Source organism: Asterias rubens, chromosome 1, assembly GCF_902459465.1.
Source record: "Asterias rubens chromosome 1, eAstRub1.3, whole genome shotgun sequence".
Taxonomy (NCBI): domain Eukaryota; kingdom Metazoa; phylum Echinodermata; class Asteroidea; order Forcipulatida; family Asteriidae; genus Asterias; species Asterias rubens.
This window is the reverse complement of record NC_047062.1, coordinates 16,349,237-16,368,540: the sequence shown is the minus strand read 5'-3', so window position 1 is coordinate 16,368,540 and position 19,304 is coordinate 16,349,237. Positions and strand designations below refer to the sequence as shown.

The 19,304-nt window shown below is 38.7% G+C and overlaps 1 protein-coding gene across 2 annotated transcripts; it reads right to left on the bottom strand.

Annotated features, from left to right (window-relative positions):
- Positions 1-3,377: 3,377 nt before the first annotated feature.
- On the bottom strand, positions 3,378-18,868 carry LOC117290406 (prostaglandin reductase 2-like). 2 transcript variants are annotated; one of them, XM_033771805.1, is made up of 8 exons: positions 18,845-18,868; positions 11,071-11,189; positions 9,712-9,906; positions 9,018-9,188; positions 7,185-7,394; positions 5,810-6,013; positions 4,888-5,036; positions 3,378-4,680 (listed from the first exon to the last, which is right to left on the bottom strand). In XM_033771805.1, the coding sequence occupies exons 1-7, from the start codon at positions 18,852-18,854 to the stop codon at positions 4,929-4,931; spliced, it is 1,017 nt and encodes a 338-aa protein (XP_033627696.1). In that variant the 5' UTR covers positions 18,855-18,868; the 3' UTR covers positions 3,378-4,680; positions 4,888-4,928. The 2 variants fall into 2 exon arrangements, with proteins under 2 accessions (XP_033627696.1, XP_033627687.1); XM_033771796.1 differs by lacking the exon at positions 18,845-18,868 and adding an exon at positions 16,121-16,610.
- Between the last annotated feature and the right edge of the window lie 436 nt (positions 18,869-19,304).

Below are 19,304 nucleotides of genomic sequence, written 5' to 3'. Positions count from 1 at the left end.
TTTAGCCACAAGGCTATAGCCTTGTAGATTTTAGGCAAAATCTGACAAGTACACAAGGCTATAGCCTTGTAGATTTTAGGCAAAATTTGACAAGTTCACAAGGCTATAGCCTTGTAGATTTAAGGCAAAATTTGACAAGTACACAAGGCTTTAGCCACAAGGCTATAGCCTTGTAGATTTTAGGCAAAATCTGACAAGTACACAAGGCTATAGCCTTGTAGATTTTAGGCAAAATTTGACAAGTACACAAGGCTATATAGCCTTGTAGATTTAAGGCAAAATTTGACAAGTACACAAGGCTTTAGCCACAAGGCTATAGCCTTGTAGATTGAAGGCAAAATTTGACATGTACACAAGGCCATAGCTTTGTAGATTTAAGGCAAAATTTGACATGTACACAAGGCTATATATAGCCTTGTAGATTTTAGGCAAAATTTGACAAGTACACAAGGCCATAGCTTTGTAGATTTTAGGCAAAATTTGACAAGTACACAAGGCTATAGCCTTGTAGATTGAAGGCAAAATTTGACATGTACACAAGGCTATAGCCTTGTAGATTTTAGGCAAAATTTGACAAGTACACAAGGCCATAGCTTTGTAGATTTAAGGCAAAATTTGACAAGTACACAAGGCTATAGCCTTGTAGATTGAAGGCAAAATTTGACATGTACACAAGGCTATAGCCTTGTAGATTTTAGGCAAAATTTGACAAGTACACAAGGCCATAGCTTTGTAGATTTAAGGCAAAATTTGACAAGTTCACAAGGCTATAGCCTTGTAGATTTTAGGCAAAATTTGACAAGTACACAAGGCTATAGCCTTGTAGATTTAAGGCAAAATTTGACATGTACACAAGGCCTTGTAGGTTTTAGGCAAAATTTGACAAGTTCACAAGGCTATACAAGTACACAAGGCTTTAGCCACAAGGCCATAGCTTTGTAGATTTTAGGCAAAATTTGACAAGTACACAAGGCTATAGCCTTGTAGATTGAAGGCAAAATTTGACATGTACACAAGGCTATAGCCTTGTAGATTTTAGGCAAAATTTGACAAGTACACAAGGCCATAGCTTTGTAGATTTAAGGCAAAATTTGACAAGTTCACAAGGCTATAGCCTTGTAGATTTTAGGCAAAATTTGACAAGTACACAAGGCTATAGCCTTGTAGATTTAAGGCAAAATTTGACATGTACACAAGGCCTTGTAGGTTTTAGGCAAAATTTGACAAGTTCACAAGGCTATACAAGTACACAAGGCTTTAGCCACAAGGCCATAGCTTTGTAGATTTTAGGCAAAATTTGACAAGTACACAAGGCTATAGCCTAGTAGATTTAAGGCAAAATTTGACATGTACACAAGGCCTTGTAGGTTTTAGGCAAAATTTGACAAGTACACAAGGTTATATATAGCCTTGTAGATTTAAGGCAAAATTTGACAAGTACACGAGGTAAATTTTAGGCAAAATTTGACAAGTACACGAGGTAGATTTTAGGCAAAATTTGACAAGTACACAAGGCCTTGTAGATTTTAGGCAAAATTTGACAAGGATTTAGGCAAAATTTGACAAGGATTTAGGCAAAATTTGACAAGTACACAAGGTTACAGCCTTGTAGATTTAAGGCAAAGTACACAAGGCTTATAACCTTGTGTCCTTTTCAAATTTTGCTTGAAATCTACAAGGCCTATAGCCTTGTGTTCTTTTCAAGTTTTGCCTAAAATCTAGATTTTAGGGTAAATTTTGCCTAGTAGATTTTAAGCAAAATTTGGAAAGGACACAAGGCTAGAATTTAAGTACACAAGGCTTTATGTAAACCACAAGGCCTTGTAGATTATTATGCAATACGAAATTGGGCCATGCCTGAGATTAATTACCTATTCATGAAATACTTGTACCACTTTCTCTCGGCAATCAACATATAATATAAAGTTTACATAACAAATTGTTTAGATCCCATTATTAGTGTTTGTTTGTTTGTTCTTTTCATTTAATTTTTAAATAAGATTTGGTCCTTGGTTTACGTTTCATCATGAGTGCATACTTTGCTGATTATACCAAATTAGTGAGGTATTTTAATACGTTTACGTTTGAATACATGTTTTCAATACTATAAATTGTCAGTAGCGTAACCAGACATTTTCTCTTTTAATTTTGTTTCGTTGAGGGGGACCATCAGATCATAATTTTGAGGGCTGTCTAGTGTATCAAATTTGTGCATTTGGGTATTGGGGCAGAGGCTTCGAGCAGTCCTACCCCATCCCCCTTTCTGGTTACGTCACTGAAAATTGTACACACAATTACTTAGCTACAGCTACTAAACCTCAACAATATTTCAGGTACATGATGGGAAAAGTTTGTTACTGGCAGTTAAAAATACATTGAATTGATTATTTATAAAAAATGAATGCAACAAGAAACCAATAAAAAAGGAGTTGACTTCCAGAATAAGGTTAATTATTAATAATACATGATTGTAATGTTGTCAATTAATTTGCATGTGAGTTCTTGTAATGTTACTTGATGATTATTCACAATATGGGCACATTGTTACTGTGGTGCTTTACATGGGATCAGGCATACCACCATATAACCATGGAGGAAGAAAACGTGTAAAGAAATATACTTAGCAGTATTTTCTGCTTAACAGCTGTATGAAACTAGGGAACTGTAAGCAGCGAATAATTGAATAAGCAGTGCTATGAAATTAGGCCTAGGTCTTTTCGGGGTCAATGTGAATCTTAAGAGACTCTTTTCCATTTAATTATTAAAACATAAACCTGAATACACCTGTAAGCTTTGAAACCAATTAAGCTTTGAAAACAGTAAAGCTTTCCTCATATACCGAGGTGACTACATTTCCCTGCAGCATTTCAGTGCATTACATTTAAAGGAATGTAACTGATGAACATTCCTACTTGCACAACAAAATTGAACTGAGTTCTGCTGACAAACAAGTATACACATAAAGAATTGAACATTGAACTGCTGCTGCATCTGGTGCATTAAGTTCTTTCATCACTAACTTCATTCTCTGTTTTTGTCAATTTGAAGTTATAAAGCAGTCATAAAGTTCAAAGGTGTCACCTTCTCATTTTCATGGCATATGAAAAGTCATCAATTGTGAATAACCCTGTTTTACAAATCGGCATTTGGTTTTACAAATAGATTATAGCCTTGTCTGTCAACTCAGGATAATAACCTGATAATTACATTCTTAATTTAAAGACACTGGACACTAGTACTATTGGTAATTGTCAAAGACCAACCAGTCTTCTCACTTCATGTATCTCAACATGCATAAAATAATAAAACTGAAAATTTGAGCTTAATTGGTCGTCGAAGTTGAGAGATATTAATGAAAGAAAAAAACACTCTTGTCACACGAAGTTGTGTGCTTTCAGATGCTTGATTTCGAGACCTCAAATTCTAAGACTGAGGTCTCGAAATCAAATTACTATCAATCGTACTACCAAGTATATTTTTATGGTAATAATTATTTTGAGTAATAAACAATAGTGTCCACTGCCTTTAAACAAAATATTTAGAATACACACCAGGAACAGTTCAAAAATATTTTCTAACGTTCAGGATTCTCTCGAGATGTATTGAATACAAACAAATTACTGTACAGATGGTTATAGACTGAATTATTAAACAATGTGGATATATACATCCTGTTTTTACCACCATGATTATGTAAAACTGGCAAGTAAGAACCGTAAGAAATAACATCTCTTCACAATTAGATTGCATTTTGAGAATGTTGTAGAATCTATACACAATGCAGAGATATTTTTAGTTGTTTTTAAATTGTAAGCTTATGACGTCTATTTAACACTGAAATAAGTTCTATGGATTATTCAGATTAAATTAAAATACTGTGTTGAACCAATTCACCCGACATAATTGACACAATAATGTCCATTTGAGGTCTGGTGATTCCTTCTTAAGGAACACTTTCTTACATACAACTTATTATTTTCAAAGGCAAATGTCAACTCATGTCATTATTCTATTCCACATCTTTCAACTTTCCGATCAGAATTTGATTCAAATGCTTCAAATTTATTGCTTCCATATCGTATAAAAACTTTTATATTGTTTCAATAAAACACCATAAAAATAGCATGTCTCTAATTATTTCATTTATATCACATGATTATACTTGATTTTTCTACAAAAATACGAGTAAATTTGACCAAATACACCATGTATGCCATCTTATGGTTCAAGCGAGTATATTTGTTCTACAAATGCCCAGACAAAACTTGTACATAGAAATTTGGCCCCTAAAATTGGCACATCATCATGCCGACTTTTTGTGAATATCTTTTTACGCCCGCATTATACGTTGCACATTCAATACACCAATGACATTTTCTTAATTCATAATTTATACATACACGATCCAAGTGTAATTTTAAAATCATCACATGATACCTGAGGATAGATATCAGAATGCAATTGCTATAGCTTGAGAACAAAAAAACAAGCTTGTCAGTTAAGCCATAAAATAACCCATTACCTTGAGTCCTTGACGTTGAGAAAGTTTGCCTGCCAACCATAACGGCTACTGATGCTTGAACTTGATTCCTGGCAAGAAGAAGTTGGTTTAGATGAGTCTAGTCAAGTAGCTGCTACCACACTCTGCCTTGAACCAACCGGTCATGTTAGGCTTGTACACTGTAGAAAAGAACACAAGGGCTTGATTTCACAGAAAGCATAGACTGATCTGAAGTGCAAATCAATCCTACTCGCTAAGCAAAGTGTGATGTCACAATACAAATCACTTAGGTGATACTGACAACTTATCTTAAGATAAATCTTCGTTCATTGTGAAATCGACCCCAGGAAAGCTACGGTGCATTGGTTACTTGTGATCAAACTCACCATCGGTCGGCAGACCAACTTGCTCCGAGATGACCACCTCCTCAAGGGTTGGCGACATGAACTACCTGCTTCCCTATGTTGTTCCCGTTCATCATTCCAACAAAGGCAGCACCACAGTTCTCAAGACCCTCAACCACCGTTTCTCTTGTCTGCAGGTAAGAAAATTCATGATGGAAAGATTGTTTAGTTATTGTTGTGGACATTTGTAACCCTGTGTCAGCCCCAGGAGTAGGTATCAACAGTCCCTGGAAAAAAATCAATTGTTGCCTTCAGGCCTTGTGTGTCTGGCAACTTGCATAAAAAAATTGTGTTGTGAAAAAGATTGAATTTGATAGAGTTTCGGTTTGCTGTTTACTGGGTTGGCAATTGCAAGATCACCGAGTTTGAATAGACCCCCTTTAGCCTGAGGTCACAAGGCGCAAACCGTGCTCTCACTGAGGCTTTTGACGACCCTTCACTGGGTGAGAGCTGAACGCAGCTTGAGTTTGGTGCACTAGACCACGCCACTCCCGGGTAGTATAGAAAATGGCGGCTTCCGCTACAGCTACGGCTTTTGCTAAAGGGTGTTGCTATGGATGACCTATACTGATGATGATGCAGCAATCAAGCTGTAGCTGGATTCATCATTTAAGACAAGGCCTTACTAAACCCTTCCAGGAGAAAAGACAAGCTCCACTTAAATTTAGCGCTATATCATTGCATTGCCCGCTGCTAAAACATAGGATTCTGCCTCTAGCTACCGGGCAATCTCGGTGGTCTAGATGGTAAGACACTGCTCTAGAATTGCAAGGGTCGTGGGTTCGAATCCAATCCGAGTAATATGCCTGTGATATTTTTTCACAGGACTCGAGATAGTACTGAGTATACAGTGCCTACACACATCGATGTAAGGGTAAAACCAAAATTAATAAGCTCCACTCACCTTAAGTTTTCCTTCTTGAACCCATTTGGCAAGTTGAGCTATCCCCTCTTTGAAGAGGCTATTGTAGTTATAAGATGCAAAGACTTCTCTGTCGATCCGTCTATTCTTAAGAATATCCCGGATGCTTTTTTCAAGAGGACACCTGATGTCGATGCTGTACTGTGAGATTTGGCCGCAAGGAACGATACGACTGTCATCGTTCATCTGAAGGACAAACAGATATGGTATGATGAGTTTAATATAATAAACTTTACAAAGTTCTTGTTTTATTACCACATCAGTCTATAGGGTGGAGACATTAACAGCCAAGACCGAGACCGGGACTAGTGCTCCCGAGACCAACCCTTCAAAGACAGACAGCGACTCTTTTGAACCGAGACCCAAGACCACAAAAAGATCTCAAGAGACCCACAACACAGTGTATACTGCTCTGCCTGGTGTAGGACAAGGGAGTCTAGTATACATGAAATAATAAACCTGTGCAGATTTATGCTCAGTTTGTCATTGACGTCAAGAGAAACAAAAAAAGACCCCAATGTCTTCACTGCTGCCAAAAATAAAATAAAAAAATCAAACTTGCGAGATCAAAGCTAATTAAATTGTTGTACTCAAATCTAAAAAAACTCGACATTTTAGGTAAAAATATTTCAGGGGGTATTTACCACCATGACCAACTTTAGACCTGTATTCTTCGTTTTTTGAAAGGGCAAGGGCACCAAGGCATTTTCTCCCTGGTAAAGGGCACCCTACAAGGACATTTCTACTGTAGCATTTTAAGGGCATCAAGGCAATGACCAGGGGGCATGGAGGCAATCACCTTTGTTGCCTCCAAGAAGTATCAGGCATGTCACTTAATACCATGTGAGTCAAGTGTAAATATGTAAACACTAACATTATCAATCTGACTAATGTTTTTAACATCTTTCATTTTTTCTTTTTTTAATCCTGCAATTTTCATTTGCCATTTGCCTTAAAGGCAGCGAACACTATTGGTAATTACTCAAAATAATTATTAGCATAAAACCTTACTTGGTAACGAGTAATGGGAGAGAGGTATATAGTGTAAAACATTTGAGAAATGGCTCCCTCTGAGGTGACACAGTTTCCGAGAAAGAAGTAATTTTTCGCGCATTTTGATTTTGAGACCTCAGATTTATAATTTGAGGTCTCGAAATCAAGCATCTGAAAGCACAACTTTGTGTGACAAGGTGTGTTTTATTAATGGTTATCTCGCAACTTCGACGACCAATTGAGCTAAAATTTTCACAGGTTTGGTTTTTTATGCATATGTTGAGATACACCAAGTGAGAAGACTGGTCTTTGACAATTACCAATAGTGTCCAGGGTCTAATTAACAAGGGAATTAGCCACCTACCTGCCTAATGACGTGATTGCTGATTTCACCACCAACATTATCAAAGTAGACATCTATACCAGCTGGACAGCACTCCCTTAGCCTGGCCGCAATGTCATCTGTTTTGTAGTTTATTGCTGCGTCAAATCCAAGGTCATCGATTAGAAACCTACACTTTCCTTCTGTACCACATATGCCTACGACTGTACCACATCCATCTAACCTTGCAATCTGGAAGAGGGGTAGGGGGGGGGGGGGGGTTCGAGGAGAGAAACATTATTATCCTAATCCACATTGATAACAGGAAAATACAGGGACCTTTACCTTGACCAAACAACACTCGAGTGGTAAAACCAAAATTAATATTTTTTATCCCCGACGCAAATTTCCATATTAAACAACATTTTTTGAAGAGACATGTAAGCTGATATCAAACTTTTACAAATAAACTGTGTGGGTTTTGTGCCCCTGGATCTATCCTTGGTAGGTGAATTGTGCATAAAGCATGCAAGTTTGGTGGAGTTTTTGTTTTGTCTGTTTGTTTGTTTGTTTGTTTGTTTGTTTGTTTGTTTGTTTGTTTTTGTGGCTTTGGTGAGGGGGGTGATACTAAAGTGATATGGGTATCAGTTGTTTTGTGGGTGCATTGACCTTTGCATAGCAGCAGGTTGTAAAAACAACTGGAGGACTAGACTTGTGGACAAGTCATTAAATGATTGTTGTGTGATACCATAATGACTCTCGCACCACAAACTCATGAGATTGGTGCTGGTCTCTGCTTGCTCTCGCGAGACTACTGCTCTCTCTACTACAGCTCTATTAAAGAAGTCAGGAGCCAGCAGTCTAGCAAGAGAGCAGCAGCGAGAGGAGACCCTCAAAAAACAACACAACTGTATCGTGAGAGAGAGAGCCATTATGCTATTAGTGCGATAAACATTTAAGGACTTGTCAACAAGTCCAGTGGGTAAATAAATTAAAGGGGATGGACTTGAGCTTTTGATGGGTTTGGGTCACTTATAAGAGTGTTCAAAATGCTGTTTATCAAACGATAGTTTCTTTGTAACTTTATGATAACGGAAATATTTCCATCATTTAGTGATCTTTGGAATGTGCTTCCCATTGTTCTCTGTCTACATGACTTATGAAATCGGTTAGAGACCCCAATTTTACATAAAAATTATCTTGATAAAAGAATGGATCATAGATTAAAACGAGTCTTTTGGCTCACATCTGGGTTACGCTAATCTTGTTTTGGTTTGTACAGTATGTAGTTATGTCAGATAAAACCTCTTTTGGTTATGTACACTTTGACACCACTTAGTCATGGTGACAAAATACTAAATGCACTGTAGTGTTTTTTTAAACATCTAGTGTGGCCCTAAGACTACATTATTTGCTATTTTTAGAAAAATAATGAGAAACCTATTTGAAATGGTTTTCTTATCTGTTCCTATGTATTACAATTGATCAAAACAACTCCATCCCCAAACACACACCCCCCCCAAAAAAAAATTCCTCATTGAATGAATAACTGCTCAACAACAATGTCACATGGCACACTGTTTCCTTTTTAATTAGACGAATGCCCTGCATTTTTGATAAATTCGGGGGGAACCCTGTAGACTAAATGAAAGTATGCTAAAAAAGAAGGTGTGGGTTGCAAAATTAATTAAGTGTTGTTTTACTGTTATCTCAAAAGATGACCACCTACTTTGACAAAAAAAATCCTATAGGTTGAGTGATGTGTTTGTTGCAAATCAGAGGAAAGAAACTCAAAACCATTTCCCACAGAAATCCAATAAATCTTTCAGCTGTAAGTTTTTTTTCCCTCTCTGCATTGAATAATAGAACACTTACTTGACCCGCTAGTGACCCACACGCCCCTGCAGCCGCACTGACGACAAACGTCTGATTGGTCCCTGCCTTGAGCTGGGCCCTCTCCCTGATTCCGATTAGTGATGTTAATCCAGGCATGCCAAGGGCGCCAAGCGCCAATGAATGGTGATTGTTGGTGACGGATGTGTCAATCTGCGGTGGAGAGAGACAGAGAGAGTTAAAGACTGTGGTTTGCCTGGACTTGAGTTTGTTGACTTTAGAAATCAATATACATGTACATTTTACTGGGAATTTGAGCACGCCCCCAAAAAGTGATATTTGGCGGGTTTTATGGTTAGGGTTGAAAGCTACCTCAGGATTGGACCTAAACGGAGGCCACGGAGGCCATGGCCTTAACTGCCCTGATCTTGGCCTTGGTGCCCCGTCAAATGTTTCCCATTGACATTACAGATTTCCAATGGAAGTACCCTTTGCAAAATGAAAATGACCTTGCCCTCTCAAAGATGAATTTCCAGGTAGGCCTACTATCTTGGAGGAAATTGCACTCTCTCAATTGCACTCTCTCAAGAACTTCAATCTTTACCCTAGTTAAGGTACGCTAGTAGAGAAAATGGCGGGAAATAGAGGTACACCAGTAGAGAAAAGGGCGGGAAATATGGCAGAGCAAGGCATTATGGGCCTACTAGCTGGGATATAATTAGACCGAAACCCCCACCTTGTTGGTTTGAGCAGCTGGAACCGAAGCGTGAAGTTGCCATGGCCAATTGAAATCTTTGTATACGATATCCCCGGCAACAAACGTGTCACATCTGCTCTCCGTGACAATGCCGACCCCTCCTCCCGATATGGTGTGACCCAGTTTCCATGGATGTAAGTGCTGCGTGCCAGTGTCAGCATTCATACATATTCTCTATAAAAAAAAGAAGGAACAAAAATCCACAAAATAAAACTAACAATGAGGAGAAAATGTGAAAGGAAGAGGAAACTAAAGTACATTTCAACGGGTCAAGTAACAAAAAGTTAGTTTTAGTTAGTTTTGCAGTATCAATCACTTCTCGTTTTGGTTTATGCACATGGGAAAAAGGATTAACAGAGCTGTATTTTCAAATTTGTTCATAAAGTTCTTTTACTCAGAGGATATTTGTTAAAGAAACACTGCATTTAGCAACTTAAAAAGAAACAGTAAGATTTTTGAAAGATGCCACCCAGACCCTTAATGAAATAATTGGGTAAATTTAGGAGGGCATTGATTTTGACGTTTTGATTCCCACAACAAAATTTGTACTCATTTGTTTTGGATGTCTGATGACTTCATGTTTCAAATTTAGCTACGAATGAGTATAAAATAAAACTACACTTTACACCATTTTAAAGGCAGTGGACACTATTGGTAATTACTCAAAATAGTTATTGGCATAAAACCTTACTTGGTAACAAGTAATGGGGAGAGGTTGGTAGTTTAAAACATTGTGAGAAACGGCTCCCTCTAAAGAGGAGTATTTTTCGAGAAAGAAGTAATTTTCCACGAATTTGATATCAAGACCTCAGATTTAGAATTTGAGGTCTCGAAATTAAGCATCTGAACGCACACAACTTTGTGTGACAAGGGTGTTTTTTCTTTCTTCATTATTTTGCAACTTCGACGACTGATTGAGCTCAAATTTTCACAGGTTTGTCTTTTTATGCATATGTTGAGATACAGCAAGTGAGAAGACTGGTTTTGTCCAGTATCTTTAATGTAAGGTTAGAGTAATTTTTCTCCACTTTCATGAGGACTCTTTCTAATTGTAAAATTAGTGTATCCACAGTGTATTTTGACCATGAAGCCCCTCCCTAAAGAGATGGTCTACTCTGGTCTTCAAAATGGTTTCTTGTTAAACAAATGATGACAGGCAAATTGATTGACAGGTTTACGCACAGGTACACAGTGGTATGTTGTGATTCTTTCTCACTAAGATTTGTCCTCTAAAAATAAAATCAAGGGAAAGATTTGTTTTTAAAACTGAAAGTTAAATACACATCAATTGATGTAGGAGACAATAAGTCGTTTTTTGTCTCGAGGAGACAAACTTACCATGTATGGATCGACGGAGAGAAATAATGTCTTGACTAAGAGGTGTCCATCTTCAATATCTGTGGGATATTCACAATCTTCCGTGTGGAAATTGTCTACTGTTGGCTTTCCTTTCACCCCTAAAAGAAAAAGAAAAGTTTTGTCATCAAAACAATTTTCAGTTCATTCTATATTTCTTCATACTGTCAATATTATGTAAGTATACAATTTATTTGTCTTTAAACTGAGATCACAGAATGAGATGAAGGAAGTCCATTTCTGGTCGGTCAGTCGGAAGGTAGACTATTTGCCCTGACATTCCATTATGTAGCATGCAAAGGTATACACCTAACAGGCGAGATACTTTATTTCCCCTGTAAAAAGTGGATCACAGGGTACTGGTACTTACCTTCTTAAAGCCATTGTACACTTTCTGTAAACAGTATTGTCCAAGGCCCACACTTCGTGTATCACAACTTATATATAAAATAATAAACCTGTGAAAATTTAGGCTCAATCGGTCATCAGAGTCGGGAGAAAATAACGTGAAAACCCACCCTTGTTTCCGCACGTTTCGCCGTGACATGACATGTGTTTAAAATAAATCCGTAATTCTCGATATCGAGAACTGATATTGTTTTAGTGTTTTCTCAAAAAGTAATGCATTTCATTGAATAAAATTTTAAGAGAATTCTTTCACCATTACCATCTGTAAATCCTGTAAGTTATTTGTAAATCTGTGAACTTTAAATTTTTGTTCTGTTCCAAAAGTGTCCAATGGCTTTAAAGAAGGGGGTAGTGTGTAATCCCAATTCCAGACCTTTTTTTTTTTTTTTTAACAAATGGGTCTTCCAAGATAGAACAGGCTGCTACCAATGTTTGTTTATCGTTGTAGGTGGCTTAATGGGAGGTAAGTCCGATTGGTCAGAGATTCCAACATATGTGGCAGATTATTGGCAAAGGCCTTTTTGCAATTCATAGTGAATGCATACTCATAATCACAGGAGAACAACACATCTTGGTGTCTTTTATGGGAAACTTTGTTTTCTTTCCTTTTTCAACAACATTCTTTTAAGGTAAATGATTACTTAGGTAAAAAGGTTAGCTTAACAAATTAGAAAAAAATAAATAACAAAGGCAGCGGCACAATTTTGTGTTCTTTGAATACTGGCCAAAAGTGTTATCGCATAAAGTATTGGCCTTTCAGATCATGAGTATCAAATTTCGTTTAAATATTATAAAATCATTTTTTCAAACAGCAACGATTGTATCATTGCTTTCACATTGTCAAACCATGCATGGCCTGACCCCGCGTACTTTTAGATCTTTACTGCACCTTAAAAACTTCATGAACAAATAAAAAAGCTTTGTTCACCCTGTGTTATTGTTATAATTTAGTTCTCACTCTCTTTAAAATTTTGACAGTGAACTTGTGCTCCAGCTAAAAAAAATTATACATATATTTTTTGGAAAAGAATTATGTCAAGCGGAGAATTTTTAGACCAACTCATGCAGAGAGTTTGGCACGGCCACACCAATACATTTTCAAAGCGTATCATTCAAAATCACTGAGGAGTGATGACAATTTGACAAAGCGTGGGAATTGGTGGGAAAGTTGGGGAAGCTTTTCAACCATCGCATGGCCCACACGTAGGCAAGTTATTTACACACAAGCTGTAAGTAGGGCAAAGAACTGTGCAGACACTTTGAATACAAGTTGCTGAATGGCATTAGAACTATTAAATCAAGTTTTGATAGATTTGCCGTGAGAGCTTTGCAGCATTTACCAAAAGGAAACAAAATTGTTTTTTAATTCAAATATGAAAAACACTCAGTTAAAGATGCTATGTCAGATTTTTGGCCGATTTGACCCCAAATATTTGATTTAAAATTCAATAGGTATTTTGATGGGGGTCGAGAAAGTTACAAGCTTTCATTTGAGCCATTGCTCGAAAAAGTCCGCCAATTATTAGTAGCACTGAAATAAAGTGCTCAAAATTAGTTTTTGTTGGGATCCAGACAGTATGTATCATGGGACCAATTCTTATGTGTTTTATTAGAAACATTTTAAATTTTTGTCATGGTCCTGACCATTAAAAGTAAAAGTTAAACTTTTTTTCGTTAGAGCAGGTGATACTCTTTGAAATACCTTTCACTCAAAAAAATCTATCTTTTAATGTTTGGGGTCAAAAACCTGACAGCATCTTTGACATTTAGACAGTAAGCCGTGATGCTTATAGGAAAAAGAGTATTTTCCTCCTCAGAACAGTCTGCAAAAAAAAAATGTGACTGACATCCATAAAATAAGTCTGATCTGGTACCTATTTCAATTCAACAATATCACTTGACACTGTAGTTTCTAGAAATACAGTTTAAGTGAAAGTTCTTTTCAAACAGTGACATGCACCGTCCCTTCAAGCAAGTGATTTGTTAGTACCAACAGTAAGTCTTTTTTACACCCATTATTAGTTAGTAATTCAAAACGACAAATTGATGCAAAGTGGCCGAGAAATGCATAGCTGTTGGCAACAAAAGTTCAGGGGGAAAAAACTCCAAAATGTGGACAGACCTTGGTCCTAGGTATGACTGTTGCATTGATCAGCAAGCCTCATGCTGTGTAACCCGGTACGCCTGGTTCCCCTTCCAGGCAGAGTAAATCTTCACACACAATCTGCGATGATAACATCTGACAGTATTGCCTAATATTACGCCCTTGGCCATGATTGGAAATTGTCTTCTACTGTGAAACTTTCCAATGTGTTTATTCAAAAATAAATTGCTGCATCTGCAACTAATGGATCATGTTTCAGGTTGGTTTAACAAAGAGATTGTAATTGGCAGACCTTGAACTTCAAACAACTTTTTTCCCCTTAAAAAGACACAGCTAGAAGAATTGTTTTTATTTTTACTGGAGTTTAAAGAGAGCACAGTCGCAAAAATAATAAAAACAGTAATTCTATACTGTAAGCTCATCATGCTTATTAAGTATTCTATGTTTCACAAAAATGAGAATGAAACTGGAAGCATAATTTTAGCAGTCAGAAGGGTGTCTGTGTGTCTTTGAACATCCTGTTTTTTTATTTGGACACCCTGTTTTACTTGTCATTTACATGTAATAAGAATGTAAGAGACCATTTTGGAAACCCTGTTTTTCTTGAAATTTACATAATATAAGAATGTAAGAGACCATTTTTGACACCCAATTTTAAAATTTCCTCAATTTTACAATGGACCTCAGGCCTGTAATAGTTACAGGCCTGAGGCCAGTGACTTTTGCTTTGAGCCAGTAAACTCATAACTGGACAATTTTGATGGTCTTGCATTTTGCATTTTGATTTTCTGTCTGATAAATCTCTTCAAATTGTGATGAGTATTGAAGAATGAATATATACCAGGCCTGATGACCAAGGCAATGAAGGCAATATTGCATCCATGCCCCCTAGTCATTGCCCTCGTGCCCTTGAAATGCTCTAGTCGAAATTTACAATGTCCTCATTAGGTACTCTTTACTGAGGAAAAAGTGACTTAGTGCCCTTGCCCTTTCAAAAACAAAGCATCATCATGGAGTATACAAAGATATTTCTCTTTCAAAATGGTTTTGTTGAAATTATCAGTTCAAATGTTAAACCATGCAGGAATTATTTTCAATTTGATCTTGTGAAAAATTCTTGTCTGGTAAACTTGTTGTGCTATGTGCTATGTGTACGAGCCCTGTGTGGTTTTCAACCCAAATTTGAGCCATGGTGTACATGCATGCAGTGTATCTGGGCAGGATGAATTGTACCATGGAGCAACATGGTGTTAAATGTAGAGCCCGAACAGAGGGGTGTGGTGGGGTTGAATGTAGCAGGAGTTCCTGCACTATGCATTTTGAGAGAAGATTTAGGAGCAGCATTGACAATCATAGTTGTTGTGTGTGTTAAATTGAAGCCATTTGAATTAAAGAGTGGTTAGAATCTACCTTATAAGCATATGCTGTAGTGATGTTGAATTTTTGCCTGATTTTAGGGTCATATCTTGTTTTTTGTCGAAAATTCTGATTTAGGTATCTAGACAAAAATTATCAAGAAAGATGCAACAAAAGTCACCTGTGAAAGTGTTTGATAATGTAGCTCTTGTCCATTTGTTGAGAAAACTCAAAAGAAATTCACTGTTTTTTTTTCAAGAATGCCAAATCCATAAATGTTTACCGAGGTGCTAACAGGAACCAACACCATGGCCGCAGCAGTCAGTCACAAATGGAAACTTGAGTCTCCAAAACTCGCCTCAAGGTAAACTTTCGATATTGAAATCTTTTGACATAGTTTTAATAAGGTCTATATCAACAGGGGAATTTCAGACGAAAACAAGGGGGTTTTAGGATGTATATGCTTACCATGGAGGAATAAATTCCTCCATGTGCTTACACAATTGTTTTCAGGGTCATTACCAAGGTATGACATCTGTTCTAGATTTCTGGTCTTGGACGTAAGTCAGTTGTCCTCTTTTGGAGGAGTTGGCATAAATCATACTATAAAATAATGTAAACAAAGACCACACCAACTACAAGTCCAAAGGATGAACAAATGACACCATTCAAATAATCACATACAAATTTATAACCAGGAAAAGTTCTGCATTGCAACCGTTGACAATTTTTTTATTTTTTTAAGTCTCTTATTTTGCCCAGTTACAGGCCTGATACTTCATGCCCCCCTCCATTGCCCCCCTGGTCAGCGTGATGTTCAAATAAAGATGTTGATGATAGAGTGTCACTCTTTTATCAAAGAGAAACTGTCTTGGTGACCTTCCCTACGCATCAGACCACCGGTGTTATGTTTTAATGAATATATATATTTTGTAAAGTGATGGTCAGATCATTATTGTATCAGGCATAGCATTTTTCCCCGTACACCCTTGCCCATACGATCAGAGGACAGGAAGACCAAGAATACCAGCACAAAAATGTATTAATATCTAAACACATGTGGCTAGGCTAGTAAAACCATAGAATGACAAGGCCACTCATTACACAGGCAGAGCACCTTGTTGGCCAGTGGTCAAATAGAGAAATTTACTGTTTTACACTTGCCTGGACGCTGACACAGAACTACACGGCGATTGATGAGTGCCATCTTGTTCCCTTGGGTTGAGTTTACTAAACTTGCGTCCCTGAAATCACCTTGAAAAGATTACAATCTATGCTTCAGAATGTGTCCGTGTGTGCATACAACAATTGAAAATACACGGAAGTCCTGTCCACGGAGAAACCCGTACTACAGGCGAGCACGGACCGACCGCAGCTGCCGTGTGAGATCGAGAAACAACCGGTCAGCAGTCGGGGTGACGTGAGAGTGGGTCGACGATAAGAACACGGCGGCGGACGGGGTGCTAAAAGTGTCGTGCAACATTAACCTTGAGACCATGTGAAGAAGACGAAATGACTCCCAGCTGCTGTCAGTGTGGAAGGAAGACTGGGCTGCACTTTACAAACTCGACTCTGTCAGCTGCACCCGCATTGTCTTCCAATTTCAATAGGACATGTGTGCAAGTTGTCCACTTTTGAGGGGGTTGTCCCATCCACAGACGAGTTGGTCTCTATTAGTACACAGGTAGTCACCGTATCATTGAAAACACACACAAGCGCGCGTGATTATACAATGCGTTGACCCCTCTCTAGCTATATCTCGCATCGGTGTCGATGACCGGTGGGACTTCGATCCTACCTACAGTGACTTTGAAACCCTGGATATGGTTCATTAACTCATCATTAACTTTGATCGGTTGCTTCAATGCAGAAAAACAGACAAATTGTCTACTAAAGGTCATGATATACTCTTGAAACTTATGGAAAAAAACCGCCTAGCATAATAAATTATGGAGAGCTTTTGCAAGAATCAGGGTTATTTACTCCGACCGCACATGGACCACGTGTTGCGGTCATAACTCTTGATCCTCCCGAAGTGTCCTGTCCAAGAAGCTGCAATTTTTACAATTTTTTGCATCAGGATCTTATCACTGTAGCAGATTAGACCGGTGTCAGATGCAATTGTGTCCGCCATGCAATACTGTCCGCTCCTGACACTTTTGCATATGCAATCGTGTCCGGGGCTATGCAAAAACCGTCCGGCGGACATGAACATGACTGTACATGTGCGCGCGTAAGCGAGCGTTCATGCACTGAACCTTCTTAAAAAAAGCATATCAATATGCAGCATGAATATTCACGTATTTTATGAACGCAGCGAATACCCAACGGCCGAACATGATTTCCCATGTCATTCATGACATGCACTTAGCTTGTAAAAAAACCGGCGAACGTCTTTCGTCGACCAAGGGCGTTTAATTTACTGCAACAATAGTTTTGCACGGGGGCGGACACAACTGCGTATGCAAACGTGTCCGGGCGGACACAATTACATTATGCAGCAGCGTCCGGGCGGACACGATTGCATATGCAAAACCGTCCGGCGGACATTATTGCATATGCAATAATGTCCTCCGGATAGTATTTCATAGAGGACATAATTGCATGCGACCGGTACTGCTTGTAGGCCTCCATTAAGTTTTCCATACATGGAATAATCTGCAATTGGGGGGGGGGGGGGGGGCCTTGCTCTATTATGATCTGCCCACCTCCATGCCCTGGGGAGACTAGGATTGGGGATACCAACAAGGCCTCCCGTCATCGCAGTGTGTATATATTCCCCGAAAGAAAAACAAATGTTCCTCCTCACAGGCCTATCCTTTGAAGTAACGGGCCTATTGATAAGTTATGCCATGGATGTAGAAATATTCCAAAGGGTGTGAAGAAGGGTGGCGATGGGGGTAGGCTAATTTCGTATCGCGCACGGGATCGGGCGAAGGGGCCCCTCAATAGACCACACACGCATACAATTCGCCCGATTTGTCCTCATGATGAATTTCAATGCAAACATTCTAATAACAAATAGACTAGGTCTATGTATTGTTTGAACCGAGTTAGGCCTAGGCCTAGGCCTACTGTTGAAGTGGGTTTAAACTTCTTCTTTTGCAATAGGGTTTGCACATTTTTGAAATATGGGGGATCTTGCCAACGTTCCACGGACCACCCAAGGAAGAAAAAAGGACGGGGAAATATCCGTTGCCTTTTATTGGATGGATAAGCCAATTGTGTCAGTCTCTAGGAGTCCAATATAACTTTCACTTTATGAAATTGCTGACTGCTTGATACAATGTATAAATAGGAAATAGCAGGCCAGAGTTTTGAGAAATGTAAAGCACTGTGGATATTAGGTGGAGAGGGTACAGGAGAGGGCTTATTGCGTGGTATCTCCAATCCGAGAAAGGAGAAAGCCCCCCTCCCCCCTCACCGTGATTATTCCATGTTCCGTCAACCAAGGGCGTTTAATTTACTGCAAGGACAGTTTTGCACGGGGCGGACACAACTGCATATGCAAATGTGTCCGGGTGGACACAGTTGCATGATGCGGCAATGTCCGGGCGGACACGATTGCATATGCAAAAACGTCCGCGGACATTACTGCATATGCAATAATGTCCTCCGGCTAGTATACAAATATTGACTGCTTCGAGTGCTATGGTTAAAACTATGACTCCCGAGGTGATCCCCGGAGCGTTCTATTTTCCCGAGGCGAAGCCGAGGGGATCACCAAGGGAGTCATAGTTTTTAACCATTGCACGAGTAAAAGCAGTCAATATTTGTTTTATAACACCCCAAACATTTCTAAATACTGTACTATTATTATTAAGTTACAGACCTGAATGCTACAATCCACGGACGACGCGAATACAGATTGCAAACACTTTTACTTACTGTGTTGCATGTAGTGTCGTGCAATCCGAAGTGGTTACAGACTGTTAATTTATCATCCTCGTACACGCAACGGACGTCTGGGTACTGCACGCCGTGTGCTAGTCTGTCGGACTAGCGCACGGCGCCGTGTGCTAGTCTTCGGACTAGCGCATGGCAAACCGACGCACTATCACACGGCCGTCGTCTAGCGAAACTAAGACATGTCATGTGACGCGCTCTAAACCAATGAGCAGGCAGAATACTTGCAAGGGGTGTTATAATAATGCATAGAGGACATAATTGCATGCGACATCGGTACTCTGACTCACGCCCCCTCGTGTGCTGGTGCCCACCAGCCAGCCAATGAGATATGCACAGGTGTGTAACGGCTATAGTGAAGCAATCTACAATAAAGACTATCCATGCTACGTCATCGTAACTTCCTATTATTTAATAATTGCCGTGATGCAACTTTTTTTTT